At 40.7% G+C, this 15024-nt stretch overlaps 1 protein-coding gene across 2 annotated transcripts in view; it reads right to left on the bottom strand.

The window, feature by feature from the left end:
* The window catches only part of LCAT (lecithin-cholesterol acyltransferase), an 853467-nt gene that overhangs the window by 88323 nt on the left and 750120 nt on the right, over positions 1–15024 (bottom strand). The window contains exons 4-5 of one of the 2 annotated variants that reach the window (XM_044081228.1): positions 10552–10647; positions 3526–3750 (exon numbers count right to left, since the gene is read on the bottom strand). In XM_044081228.1, the coding sequence (XP_043937163.1) occupies positions 3526–3750; positions 10552–10647 (321 nt within the window). The remainder of the gene's footprint in view (positions 1–3525; positions 3751–10551; positions 10648–15024) is intronic. The other variant, XM_044081229.1, reaches the window with a different exon arrangement.

Below are 15024 nucleotides of genomic sequence, written 5' to 3'. Positions count from 1 at the left end.
GTGTTGGTGGGACTTGTATCATTTATGAGTTTAAGTATAGAGGAGGTAAAATAGTTGTCAAAACTGTAGGCTATATCTAGGTTTGTGCCTTCCATGTTTGGTGGGGGTGTAGTGTTTTTTTCTGGGTTGGAGAATGTTGTTCATGACTGTCCAGAATTTTTTGGGGTTGTTATCATGTTTCTTTTGTAGGGAGATGTAGTGGTTCTGTTTGTCTACTTTGGTTTGTTTTTTTAGCCTTATTTCAAGTTCAAGGAAGCCTTGTCTAGTCGTGGCTGTTCTATGCTGCCACCAGGTTTTCCAAGCTTTGCCCCTGTCTCTAAGTAAGGACCTTGTGCTTTTCTGTAACCAAGGGTCAGGGTTGCCATGAATTCTAGTTGTTCTGATTGGGGCTAGGTGATTGAGGATGTTTAGAGATGTGGTGTTGAAATATTCAACCGCTTTATCTAGTGGTAGAGTTTTGAGAGTTGCAGTATTTTAGAGCTTCCATGAATTATGTTGTGAGGAAGTTTTTCTGGGAATGGGTTTGTATCAGGGTGGGAGAGTTATTAGGTCTGAGTTTATGTCTAAAGATAAAGGATGGATTGTGGTCACTGAGAGAGTTGGGTAGTGTTCCACACTGTTGGATGGTGTTGGGTTGGTTGGTGAGGATCCAATCTAATATGGATTCTCTTTTTTTGTGGATTTGTCAATGCTTGTGGGCAATTATATGAGTTGGGTGAAGTTATATATGTTGATATGATTGGTGGATATTGGAGACTGGATTGTGTTCCAGTCGATGTTAACATTGCCTAGTAGTAGTGTTTCTTGGGGGAGGGAGTGGGAGGCCCAGTGAAGTATTGACTCTAGAGTGGATAGGTTTTCTCCTGGGTGTAGATAATACCCAAGTAGGTTTAGTTGCTTGTGCTGATTTATGAATTTAGGAAATAAAGTTTCTGCATTATAGTAATTTGGGCTTTCTGTTTGTAGGAGGTGGAGTTTTACGTTACCTTTGTAAAGTAGGGCAATCCCACCACCTCTTTTGTGTGTTCTGTCTGCCCTTAGAACATTATATCCAGGTGGGGTGATGGAGTTATCCTTGATATGAGGCTTAAACCATGTCTCTGCAAGGAGCATAATGTCAGGTTATTATAAAGAGATACTGGAGGGCAGTTCTTCTATTTTGTTCATAATGCTGCAGATGTTCAAGTTGACAATTAATAGGTCATGGGATTGTGTTTAAATAGGAGGTTAGAGTTGCTTGTGTAGTTTGAAGTTTTAGCTGGGCTGAGGTTGGGGTGAATATCACCTCCTAGTAGTAGTTGGGCAGCTACGTTGGTCATGGTTTTAAGGTATAGTGTGATTATGGAGTGGAACCTAAGACTTGGTTGGTTTTTAGTTTTAGGGTCATGATAGATAGGTGAGAAGATTTGAAGGAAGGATTGGCTAAGGGTGGGTAGGGGTGTTATTATTTGTGTAGGGGGCTAGTATTGGTAAGGGGAAGGGTGGAAGATTTGTGGCAACTGTTTTTTTTTAGTGGGAAGTGGTAAGATGTACTTAGGGAAGCTAGGATGAGGAGAATTGTTGAGGAAACTAACAGTGGGGGGTAGTGAGATATTTGGAGTGAGGAGTGTAAGGCATAGTTGGTTGTGGATTAAGTTCTGATGAAGGAGGTTTTTGTCCTAGATAGCGGTGTTGATAGAGGAAGTAGGAGAGCTGTTCTGTAAGTGGGGAGTGTTTGTATATTGTGATATGTGTGGGTAGGGGAGGGAGTAGTTGATTAGTGATGTAGTGTGTTGTCTATTATGGGGTGTTGGGTGTGGGTTTGCCTGCAGTGTGATTGGTGTAGAAGTGGGTATGGCTAGGAGTCAGGTGATATGGCATATGAATAAATGAGTGAGTAGTGGGGCGGGTGGGAATTGGGGGCAGGGTAGGGGAGCAGAGTGAGCCCGAGCATTAGCAAGGTAGAACAGAGCAGGGCTGCACCAAGCAGTGCAAGGTAAGTGACCACAAGAAACAATCTGTGTGTTGGGCTACAGAGTTTGAGAGCAGGTAATAACTAAGGCAAGAAGAGCTTCTAGTAAAGAAGGATAGCCATGACGCAGTCTTGTACAATGCGGTAGGAAATTTAGTCACTGCTCAATAATGGTGAGAGTGGAGGTAAAATCTAATAGAGAAAATTACTCAGATGGCTAATGTAGGTTGTTATTGGGTCAGGGTATAGCAAGCAGGGGATGGACAGGTTCCCGATTATGGAAATACTTTCCCTCTGCCAGTCCCAATAGTGTGCTTTACAAGTAATAGTGCTATATTAACCTTGATGATGTTTTCTTTTATTTTTTTTTCTTTTTCTACTGCTGCTGTTTTATTTGGAAGCCAGATAGTGCTCTGGATCCTTGGTTCTTGCTTAGGAGAGTTCCCGCTGGCTTTTTTATATTTGTGTGCACGTGTGTGTGTGTGTGTGTGTGTGTGTGTGTGTGTGTGTGTGTGTGTGTGTGTGTGTGTGTGTGTGTGCATGTGTGCATGTGTGTGCGTGTGTGCGTGTGTGCGCGTGTGTGCGTGCGTGTGTGTGCGTGTGTGTGTGTGTGTGTGTGTGTGTGTGTGTGTGTGTGTGTGTGTGTGTGTGTGTGTGTGTGTGTGTGTGTGTTTGTGTGTGATTGCATATGCATATACACATCATTGTATGGCACCCAGCAGTGATCGCCAGTCTTGTCTGTACAGTTTCTCTGTACAATCACTTCCCTCCTGTTTAAGGACAGCAGAACTGGCATCATCTGACCCAGAGCCTGGGTTCGTGCCACTGCAGATGAACAGTAATCCAGATGCCTTTAAGATATTTTTTCTAATGAAAGTTACCATTGTTAAGCTGACATAATGGTTAAAGAGTTTATCTCTCAGACAAGAAGTACAGGGTTTGATTCTAACGCAAGGAAACTGTCTAGGCTTAAAATGATACACAATGGCAACTAGTCTATTACTTACCTAAAAACTTAACATTTTAGAGGGTAGGGCTGGAATAATGGTTAGGGTCTTAACACCACAAATACAATGTACAAGGTCTGAGTCTAACCTCTGGTTATTATAATGATTTGTAAACTGAGCCTAGTATTTACCTATTAACTAATTACCTTAGCTGATACAAAAGCATATTTTCAAACAATGCAATGGCTTGTGGATGTTTTAGTGCTGGTAACTATTTTTACCAGACTGCTTGCCATGACAAGAAAGCAACCTCAGTTAAACTGTAAAAAGTTAGGAAGATTAGGAAGACATGATTAAGGTGATATAATGTCATAATGATATACATAAACATGAGAAAATCAAGAGAGTCATTTTTTTGTTATCATCTGTATCTTTGGTAAAAGAAAATGCATGGAAATATATATTTTCTGTATTTAATCACAGTTGCACTTAAACCATTTTCACCTTTACTCTTTTCAGCTGTCACTAAAACCTAAGAGAAATGTCACCCACGTGAAGCCAATAACAGATGAGAAAATATATCCTTAAGAGGACAGGACCTTTATGCAACAAACACCTTTCACCCACCTGATGCTAACACTCGGAGAGTCTTAACTGATCCACCCCATGGTGATCCAAGTGAAATGAACGTGCGGATATACTTATCTCTCCATTCTTGTGCTTGTTCCTGAAAAAAATACAGGACATACATGTTTCCCAGGCTGTGTCCAATCAGAGTAATGGGCTTTTGGAATTCTTCATACATCTCTTCAATCAGCTTCTTCAGCTTCCCAAAATATTCCTCCTGTTCACCTGTAATGTGAAAACAAATACTGTATTAGACTTCTTGGCTTCTGTGTACTTTATTTGTAGCCCGAACAGTAACATGAAAGTGTTTTCTGATCCCTCAGTTCATTTAATTATTATTTATTCTTCAGAGTCAAAACTTAGATCATAAAAGAGGCATCTGCTTATTTATAAATGACAAATGCAGTACCCATTTTTGTGCAGGTTAATTTACCCTTTATCACCAATGGTAAAAATCTCTGAAAAGGAACAACAGAAGAACCTGACCTGTAGGGTGTGTAGCTGCCAGGGTAATGCACAGGATTAAGAATAGGCACTTCATTCTTGTTCATAGATTCATATGTTCATAGGTAGGTATTAGGCTATTGGCCCAACAGCCTATGTAAGCCTATCCAACAAGCTTCCCTGGCTTACACCACCCAAGAAAGTTATTTTCCTGTGCCACTATTGAGCAGAGACACAGAAGTGATCCCCAGGGTGTATGTCCTATTTCCCATCCACTCATCAAGACTTTTCTTGAAGAGTGCTAATGAAGAACTTTGCTTGCTGGCTATTCCAGAGTATGGGAAGTCTCTGGGACAGGACTCTATCCCTCCAGCATGTCCTGTTTATTGTGGTGACAAGGTTTAGGTCCCTAGAGCATGTAGCTTGGAGGGATTGGGAATTTTTTAGGTGTAGCATGCCCAACAGCTCTGGGTTTGACATAGCTTTATATGTTAGGCAGAGATCACCTAGGAGTAGACGATATGCTAAGAGTAAAGTTGGAGTTTTCTGAGATGGTCAGTGCAGGCCATTTGTCTGAGGCCAGTAATCCTCTTTGTGAGGTACTTCTGTGGCCTTTCCAGCTGCTGCAGATATCTTGTGAGGTACATTCCAAAAGGGGCGTTGTACTCTACAATGTGTCTAATGAGTGTTGAGTAGAGAGGAACAATGACTTCTTTTTTCCTGGATGTGAACCCTTTTATGATGAGGTGTGCCACGTAGAAGGACTTCCTGATTACTGTGGCGATGTGACGATCAAAGGATAGACTACTGTCCACCTGGGTCCCAAAGTCTCTTATCACACATCCGTTGTTAAGTAGATTGCTGCCTATGTGGTAGTCAGAGTTTTTTACCAAAGGGGATGACACTGCACTTTTTGGCATTGAGCTTGATGCCATGGCTCTGACACCAGGCATCTGTCTCAGTGAGGCCCTTCCTACAGGATGTCCACATCATTTGGGGATTTGACTATGGCTCCTAGTTTGCAGTCATCTGCAAACTTTGTTAGCCAGAGGCCATCTGTGTTAGCCTGTACATCAGAGAAGTAGATACCAAACAGGAGAGGTCCCAGTACTGAACCCTGTGGTACTCCACTTGTAACTGCTTTGAGGTCAGATTTGGAGACTGCAACATTTACAGTGTGGGTTCTGTCAGTGAGCCAGTTGGCAACCCATCTTGTGACGTAGGGATTTATACCTAGTTTAGTGAGTTTAGTTATAATTCCAGAATGGGGGATGGTGTCAAAAGCCTTGGTGAGGTCAAGACAGGCTGTGTGAACCACCTTACCCTCATCTACAACTTTGGTGGCTGCCTCAAAAAAGTTGATCAGGTTCAGGAGGCATGATCTGCCTTTCACAAACTCAAACTGGGTGGGATCCAGAGTTTGGAGGTTACCAATGTCTTTGTTTATGAGTTCCATGATGATACGTTCCATGGCCTTGCAGACCAGGCTCATCAGGCTAATGGGTCGATAGTTCCTAGGATCTGTGGTGGCTCCCCCTTTGTGGAGTGGGATAACTGTTGCTGTGCACCATTCAGTGGGCACAAAACCTGATGTGAGGCTATTATTGAACATGGTGCTTAAGTGGGGAGCCAGTTTTGATCTGAAGTTCGTGTAAAACACAGCCTGGAATGTTGTCCAGTCCTATGGATGCTGTGTTTTGCTTTAGAGAGTGCAGCTTTTACCTACATAGTTGTGATTACAGGGACTCTGCATTCTTCCTCTATAGATATGGGCCCTTTAGGGGGTGAGGGGGGTAAAGTTAGCACTGAACCTATCTGCCAGGATGTTGGCAATATCAGTTGGTTCTGTAATTTTCGTGCCGTTGTGCTGTAACTCAGAGCAGATCTGGGTGTTGCCATTGAGATTCTTGACATAGCTATAGAATGCTTTGTGGTTGCTCCTCCACTCATGGGATTTTACTCTCTTTTGCAACAGTTTCTTCCTTCTGTTGTACAGTTTGTTTATGGCAGGGGACCACCAGATTGGCTTCTTTTTTTGGAGGATAGCGTCTTGGTTCTATTTGGGATAGCACGATCCATGCACTAGTGTAAGTACCTATAGAGTGCATTTGTGTAGGATTCAGCAGTCGTAATTATATTGTCCATCTGCATGGGTGTCATGAAGTTCACCACTTCTGTCTTAAGAAGCATGAAGTTGGCTTTGAAGGAATGTTTTTACCATGGTTTCCTTAATGGGGGGTGGGGACGGGATGTGGATATCAGGGGTGATTAGCTTATGGTCGGATCGGACCAATGAGGAGTTGACTTCAGTTGTGGAATACCGGTCACTCATGTTGGTAATGACTAGGTCTAGGATATTGTTGACCCTGGTGGGGGTGTGGATAAGTTGATCCAGGGCATTGCAGTTTATGAATTCCAGAAAGCGTTGAGCTAAGGAGTTGGTACACGAGTAGTTCTTCCAGTTAATGGTGGGGTAGTTGAAGTCGCCCATTATTAGGGTGTTTGGTTGAACCTTAATATTTTCCAGTACATCAAGAAAAGACGAGTGGGAATCCTGGGGCATGGTGGGGGATCTGTAGCAAGCTACAATTTGGATTGCAGTTTTGCCCAGAGTTAGTTGCACTTGGATAACCTCGGATGCATTATGCTGAGCAACTAGCCTGGAGGTGTGGATATCCTTAATGAATATGGACACACCTCCGCATTTGGTGTTTCGGTCCAGGTTAAATGGCTGAAAAGTCTGGTATGAGTTATAGCCTGGTAATTCAGGGGTGCTCTCTGGAGCCTTGAACCAGGTCTCAATCACTGCACAGATATCGATGTTCTCCACTTCAGGGAGTGTCTCGAGTGAGTGCATTTTGAGATTTAGACTTCTAGCATTGAGTAGCATTACCCTCAGTTTTTGCTTGCCTGTCCCTGCTATGATGGTGAATTTGTCATTTAAACCTTGCCTAAAAAAGGCACTATAGGGTTAGCAAGAGCCTTAGCCAGTATCTGGAATCCCAGGGGAAACAGGTGCAGGCCATCTGTGACAAAGCATCGTGGTCTGTAGACCATGTCATCCCAAGCAGACAGATACTGGATCCCCTTAGAATGGCACCAGAAGCTTAGCCAATTGTTGAAGTCAATCATTTTTGTCCTTGTACTGCGGTATCATTCTGGGCAACGGCATAATGTTATTCAAGGCTAGGGTCATACTTGCCTGGGCCACAATCGGAGAGCTCTTCCATGTCTCTTTTCATGTAGTCCAGGGAGGTACATCTCAGGTCATTCACACCAACATGGACAATGACAGAGTCATATTTGTACTTGTTGTGGAGTGACCTGAGTGCGTGGGTTATGTGGTGGATCCTGGCACCTGACAGGCAGCTGACAGTAACCTTCTCCTTGTTTAGCCTAGTGAGTGGAACATCAGTGTGCCTGACTATAGAGTCAGCTATGACTAGTGTGTTGGGTATGTTGTTTTGCCTTATTGGCTGTGGTTGAGTGGCACACTGAGTCTGTGGGCTATGTGTCATTTGGGTTGTGTGGGGGATGGAGGTTGCTTGTGTTCCTGCTTTGGAGGTCTCTATTTCTTAGACAGATTATTATTGAGAGCCTCTGCGAATGTTTTTGTGTTACTATGTGTGGATTTTGGTAGTGTAGATTTAGTGAGACTATGTGATGAGTGTGGTGTGGTGCAAATGTTTACCTTCTCCTCATGACTGTCAAGTTCAGTCTTGGTTGGAGAGAGCTTTACCTCCAGTTTGGCTAGATAAGTGCATCTCTCACAGGTTGTAGTGTTGGGTGGTAGGAGGAGAGGGTTGTCTGTGTATATGAGACAATTTCTACATTGCCTCAAGATGCCCCGAGTCATCAGATAGACAGGAGAGAACACTGGGAGCTGACCATTGGACATGTCTGAATAAAAAACTATTTTCTTCTAGATAAGTGAGGAAAGTGAGTACAAGAGCTGTTTTTCTCTAAGCAAGTGAGAAAAGTAAGTACAAAAACTGTTTTCCTCTAGGTAATGAGGAAGGTTGAGTGCTATAGTAATTTGTAGCTTATTTAGTGCTTACAAGTTCTGAACAAGTGCCGAGCACGAATAAGCAAATTTAAGTGCTAAAACTAAGAATCTGTATCTGCAGTAGATGAGTTTCAGGACAGAAACAAGTGCAAATGCAAACTTTCAAATCAGAAAGTTGAGAGAGATGGAAGAGATTGCCCAAATGGCCAATAACTACAATTTCTGGGCCAGAACCACTCCTTATATCGTAGACAGGTTACCTGGTGCTTGCCACTCCCACTGATAAGCTAGAATGCTTCCCTCCAACACAAAAAGCCTTGGGGGGCTCAGAAGCTAACATACAGTCCTGGATACAGCAAATCTTGTAGTCCTAGGTTTGATTCCAAACAGTTACTGTTCCTGATTTGTCCTAAAAAGAGGCATTTTTACCTAATATGTTTATCTGGTTACACAAACATGTATGTCTTTTTGCTGGAGTCTACCACATTATTCTGCCACCAAGTTACTAAGACAAGGTTTGCTTTAACTTCTTAACAACATTTAAAGAGTTTTACTCTACCCCAAATAAAAGGAGGCAACTATGGCCTCCAAGATAACTCTGTTTTTCTATAAAATAGAATTTTAAAATAAAAAAAGTATATCTACTGATACAGCATTTAAGGATTATTATTTTATTGTGTCAAATAATATTCTAAGGAGAATAAAATCAAGAAGTGAAACATAATGCAAATACAACTTCAGCCCCTCCCACCCATCAATTTAAGTAACATATTTAACTGCTTATCCAATAACCTCTAATGGTTTCCCCAGAGACCACAGAAAGCATTAGACCCTTTAATCTTGAGAGACGGCTTTCCTTTTCATGTTAGGCTTGGCTTGGTGCAGCTATAGCTGGGGGAGGGGTTCAACAGTAAACAACAAATACTGCTTCCAACTGGAGGTCAGATGGGACAAATGTCAAACATCTGAGATGTACACAGTTAGAAATTGCTATACCGTGTATTTAACAGTCATCTGTATTTCTGGTAAGGGAGAAGTAGTGCCTGGGTAGAGAAAGAAGTCCAACTGCATTACCATGGTCACAGTTTCTTTCACTTGATCATAGACATTTAAGAGATGTGCAGTGCACCTGCATGACATGAGAACAAGGTGTGATACATTACTGTGACCATTATTCCACTCTGAATCACAGTTGACTATCCAGATAGAAAGTGGATATCTTTGGGGGTGGAGAGGCAAACTGTATGTGAAGGCAAGGGATATGTTTTTACTTGATTACAGATAAGTGATTCCTGATACGGCCTATCAAAGACACCAAGAGTGTGTGTGTTTGTGTGTGTTTGTGTGTGTGTGTGTGTGTGTGTGTGTGTGTGTGCACGTGCGCATGCGTGTGTGTCTGTCTGTCTATATGCATATGTAAGGAGGATCTGTCCATGACTTATGGACATTTTGTGTGACTTTTTTCACATTCATAGAAGGTGTGACCTATCAGGAGAGACATATTCTCTTGGAACAGTCTGTTTGTGAAAGGAGCTGAAGCTAGTCAGGTGATCCATTATGGACTAAATAAGAACATTATATTAATATGGCTTCCAAGCTGTTACCATATTATTAATTATTATAACTTTATTCAGTTCACAGCAAAAATGTATATTTTCCTTTTTTTCTCCACAGGGTGTTGGCAAATGTAGAGATTATGATCATATAATATACTCGCTACTTTGACATAAGAAGTAAAATACTTTGCTTCTTTGCATTTATTCCTGAAAATGATTTTTTTTCAACAAGATGAAACAATCATGCAGAAAAAAAGAAAACACTACCCAGAATTGTGAAATGGCACTTAGAACTTTTACATGTAACATGAGTTACGTTTTATATAAGTAACATCATCTCTTGACTTAGCTAGCTGGCAGTGGTTCCATTTTGATAATCCTTGCCCTTATGTCCTATACAAGGCACACCTCCTTATGACATAGCCAAGTGTCCTCTGATTTGAAATATATGTATTATAGATGGCAGTAACACTATGCAGACCCCCCCCTGTAGTCTTGCTGTTGGTGGGAAGGCTTTCACTGTGATGGGTACAGCTTGTTGGAACTCACTAGCTGCACATATAGGAAGGGTTTCTAATAAAATTAAGGCAATACCATTTTACAGAGCATGCATAGAAGTATCTTACTGACAAAGGTTGACAAAGCAATGAAGTTATTTACATAGCAGTAGTTCATAATATTTATATTTTCAATATATTGTGTGAACTTTAATGCTACCTATTACATTGCCATATGCCTGCCAAACTGTACTGCATGCTTCGATTTTCAAATGTAGTAGCTCACAGTCATTATAATGGGTGGTATGCATTTTACTGGTATCACTTGCAAACTATGCTAATGTGATTCTCATTACTATACTTACATTTTGTTGAAACCTGTAAATGCAACCAGAATAATATTTCACATGCTCTCAAGAGCTAAGTTCATACCTAAAAGAGGTCTTCAGACCTGCCCACCTAATATGATTTAACAAATTGATAAATATTGATAAGTAAATAATCATAAGATGGTTGTACTTACTAGGTGCAATACGCCAGTCATACGGAGCTGCACGAATGGTCTTGCCTCGGATGTAGCCAATGTTTACCAATTCCTGCACAAGTGTATGCATGTAACCTGTGATGAAAACACCACCCAAAACAATAATATTTCTCCATCAAGGATTCTTGTTTTATAAGTAAATTCAATAACTTTATCTATAGAGATGTTCATCCAACAGACAATAGCTTTACTAATTAAGAATGTGATTTGGAGTCCATCAGCGATGAAAGGTGGTATATGTTGTATCGACAGCACTCAGTATCATGGCAGATGACATACTAGTAAAGTACAAAACCATCCTGAATTTGGTATGTAGGATACTTGTTAATTATAAGTACTTAAACTGGATAAAAAATAAATTGATGTATGTACAAACCTTGCACTACTTACAATTAGGTTTGTTTCAGAAGGCCAAAAGAAGAACGAAAGCAGCATTTCAGCAGATTGCTAAGATAGGCTGACTATCTTAGCAACTGCAGCTTCAATATTCAAAGTAAACTTTATTGTCATTTAGGACCACACACGTGTAGCCAAAACAAAATGCCATGCATCTGCTCCTTCTTGAGATTGCAAACAGAACGTAAAACAACACATACAAGTAAAAGAATGAACACGACTAACATATACAAACCTACTCCCAGTATTTGTACAAAAGAGCAGAAAAATTCCAACACTTGAATACAGAATAAGTATACCCTCCCCTAAGTTATAGTAACTGCCCCATTTAAATAAAAGATACATTACAGATTGCATATTGCCTAAGTTGTCTGTCTAATATTGCACTTGATAGGGATAATATAAATAAATATTATACATACTTGGAATTTGTGCGGTATATATTATACAACAGACTATAGGTATTTGTGAAAAAAAAGAAAGAACTGACAATGTCCAGCTCCCTGGGACTTATGTCTATGTTCAGAAGTCTGACCATTAATGGGTAGAAATTGTTGTTGACTCTGGTAGTATTGCAATGGATGCGGCAATATCTTCTACCCATTGTCACTCTCTGTGGCCTCTCAATCAGAAAGCCCGAGATCCAGTTAAAGAAATGTTTACGGACTCCATTATATGCCAGTTTTTCTATCAGCTGCATTGGTACCACCGTATTAAATGCTGAGCTGAAATCTATGAACAGCATCCTCACATAGCTGTCACTGGGCTCTAGATGTTTAAGAGAGCTGTGTAGTGCTAAATATATGGCATCAGCTATGGATCTGTTGGTTCTGTAAGTAAACTGCAGAGGGTCAAAATTGGGAGACAGGCCCGATGACAAATGCGTTTTTGATCAGTCACTCAAAACATTTCATGACTTTGGATGTCAGAGGGACTGGTCTATAGTCATTAATTCTGGAGGGGGAGGTTTTCTTAGGCAATGGAATGATGTTTGTTTCCTTGGAGCATGGGGGTACTTTCGCCATGGCAATAGAGGTGCTAAATATCTCTGTAAGGACTGTGCACAGTTGATCAGCGCAGCCTTTTAACACTTTGCCCAGTATGTTGTCTAGGCCAGCAGCCTACCTGGGGTTCACCTTCCTTAGCTCTCTTCTCACCTCCTCTGTACCGAGTTTGAGCACAGCATCCTTCTCATCAGTTGGTAGCTTTAGTGCCAATCTGTTGTTTCTCTCCTCAAATCTTCCTAACAAGGTATTCAAACTGTCCAGGAATTTGATGCTGTCCTCACGCTGTGCTGACCTGATTTTGTAGTCAGTGATCTCCTATATGCCTTGCCATAATCTCCTTGCATCCCATATGTCATCAAAGTGGCTTTGCACTCTTCTGCCATACTCCCTCTTTGTCTCTTTTATACCTCTCCTCAGATTGCATCTTGCTTGCCCTTTGTCCTTAGCCCTGTAAGCTGCATTTCTCACCTTCAGAAGCTCATATCCCTTGGTGTTGAGCCATGGCTTCTGGTTAGGTCTGACAGTAATGCTCTTGGTGCTTGTTACTTCATCAATGCAGATGTATGACATCACAAACTCTGTGTGTTCATTTATGTTCAGATGCTGATTTACTGTGGCTGCCTCCTTGAACATATCCCAGTTTGTTCTTTCAAAGCAGTCTTGGAGGGCCTCCATGGCTCCCTTTGGCAGACCCTGATTTGTTTCTTCAGGGGTTTCTCTCTAATCAGTGCTAGTTTGTAGGCTGGTGATAGCAAGATGGCATAATGGTCAGAGTTTCCCATTTGTGGAAGTTGCACTGCCTTGTAGGCTTTCTTTAAGTTTATATACACCTTTTCCAAGATATTATCACCCCTAATGGGAACATTCACATACTGATGGTAGTGTGGGAGAACTTCTTTGAGATCTACCTTATTAAAGTCTCCTGCTTCCACATGTACAAAGTCAGGATTTTTGCTCTGCAGCTCAACAATATGATTACATAGTTTAGAGCCTCAGTGGTATTAGCACTGGGTGGGATATACACCACTGTTACAGTGACCTCATTCAGCTCCCTTGGCAAGTAAAATGGTCTACATCTGATGGACAACAACTCTAAGTTCTCACAGCAGTGTGATAGTAAGATTACACAGTTATTTCACAATCTTTTGTTGACATTGATGCAGACTCCTCCACCTCTGACCTTTCTACACAGTGTTTGGTTTGTGTCTGCATGAAACAGCATGAGATGCTCAAAGTTTACTGCACAGTCATTTATCTTGCCATGCAGCCATGTCTCAGTAAACAAAAATAAGCAAGTATTTCTCACCTTGTTCTTACTGCAGAGTTCCAGTCTAAAGTAGTCCATTTTGCTTTCCAGTGATCTCACATTAGCCAGCAGTATTGCTGATAGTGCAGGCCTGTAAGAGTTTACTTTTAGCTTAACAGCAATACCTGCTCTGCATCCTCTTTTCCTTGTTCTTTAACATCTTTTTCTCTTTAGCATGTTCCAAAACATTCTTCTACCAGTTTCAGGCATATTAGAGTGTGTAAAGTTAAAATACCCAGCTGTTGTGACTCTGTGAAAGTAGTAGGCCCCAGATACTCCACAGATTTCAAAGCATCAATACAGCAACATGTAGATGTCGACTGTTTGATTTCTAGTAACTTCTGTTACCTTAACTTATTGTACCTTCAATTGAAAGTGCAGAAACTGATTTTTTTGACATTTCTTTCTGCATAAGAAGACAAAATATGCATAGCTCTAGAACGACCCGAAACAGCTGCTGCCTTACAGGGTGCCACCATTTTTTTTTTTTGTAATGTGGTATAATACATCATACATGGATCTAGCAATTCTAATGTGGTATAATTCATCATATATGGATTTAGCAATTCTAATGTGGTACAAATATATCATATATGGTTCCAACTCATTTAATAAACGCTCAAACATTGAGAGGCAGAACAGTGAATGACCATAATCGAAAATCAAAACACACACACACACACACACACACACACACACACACACACACACACACACACACACACACACACACACACACACACACACACACAAAACTTTGAGATTGCACTGCAGCGGTAAAAGTGCCAATTGCAGATCAATACTGTTGTAAGAGCTTCACACAGCTTTTTTTTCATATTTAATTCTATTGTTTGATATTTTCTATTTGATCTTAATGAGTTGCTCTTTTGCTGCTAAATATTTTGGTGTGATAAAACAATATTTAGTGAGACATCATTTTGAATGAAAAACGATGTTTTTTCCAGATACTGGTAAGTATTGCTTCAGACCTGGTATGCACCAATACTGTAGTGCATAATTTACAAAGCCTATCTAGACAACAAAAAAAATATTATTTTACAAACTGAGAAACAGGTGAATACATCTTCTAATTCACAATTCACTCCCTCAGACTATAGCACCAAGCCAAACAAAAATTTAAAATGTTATATGGTGCTTAAATGAAGTATCAGTCAATTCATTTGCCACTTCATATTTTATAGCATCCTTCCTAAACTGGCCCATTATATCTTTTTAGTATTCATACAGAAATAAATGAATATAAAACCTGAAACAGTTGACTGATTTATCTCTTGCCTCTACATTTCCTATCTGAGACCATAGCAAGTAAAACATTGCATGCCTGAAATAAAACTGTTAAATTTTAATGAACTGACACCCTTCAGAATCCACCAACCATTTTCTGTAATGTCAAGGTCCAAAAACTAAAGGACTTCTTGAACTTGTCTTAAGTCATTGTCTGCAGGACCATCAGTTGATATTTTTGACAATGTTACTGAAGTTCTGGATGAGAGACATCCAAAACATACTGCAGACAGTGACCTAGCTAAAACCTCTATCATCATCCCTAATAGTGGCATTACAGACAACCAAGGGCACCCGCAGGCAGGTGCAAGGGGGTGCACTTGCACTCCCCTGGATTTTCTTAAGGTATCTGTGATGATGTGGCAAAACACACATTTTTCTATCATTTCAACTAACTTTTTTTTCTGTAAAGCCTGCATCGTTCGGAGGAGATGTTAT

Source organism: Protopterus annectens, chromosome 8.part0, assembly GCF_019279795.1.
Source record: "Protopterus annectens isolate FY-2018-M chromosome 8.part0, PAN1.0, whole genome shotgun sequence".
Lineage (NCBI taxonomy): Eukaryota > Metazoa > Chordata > Ceratodontiformes > Protopteridae > Protopterus > Protopterus annectens.
This window is presented reverse-complemented; position numbering and strand designations above follow the sequence as displayed.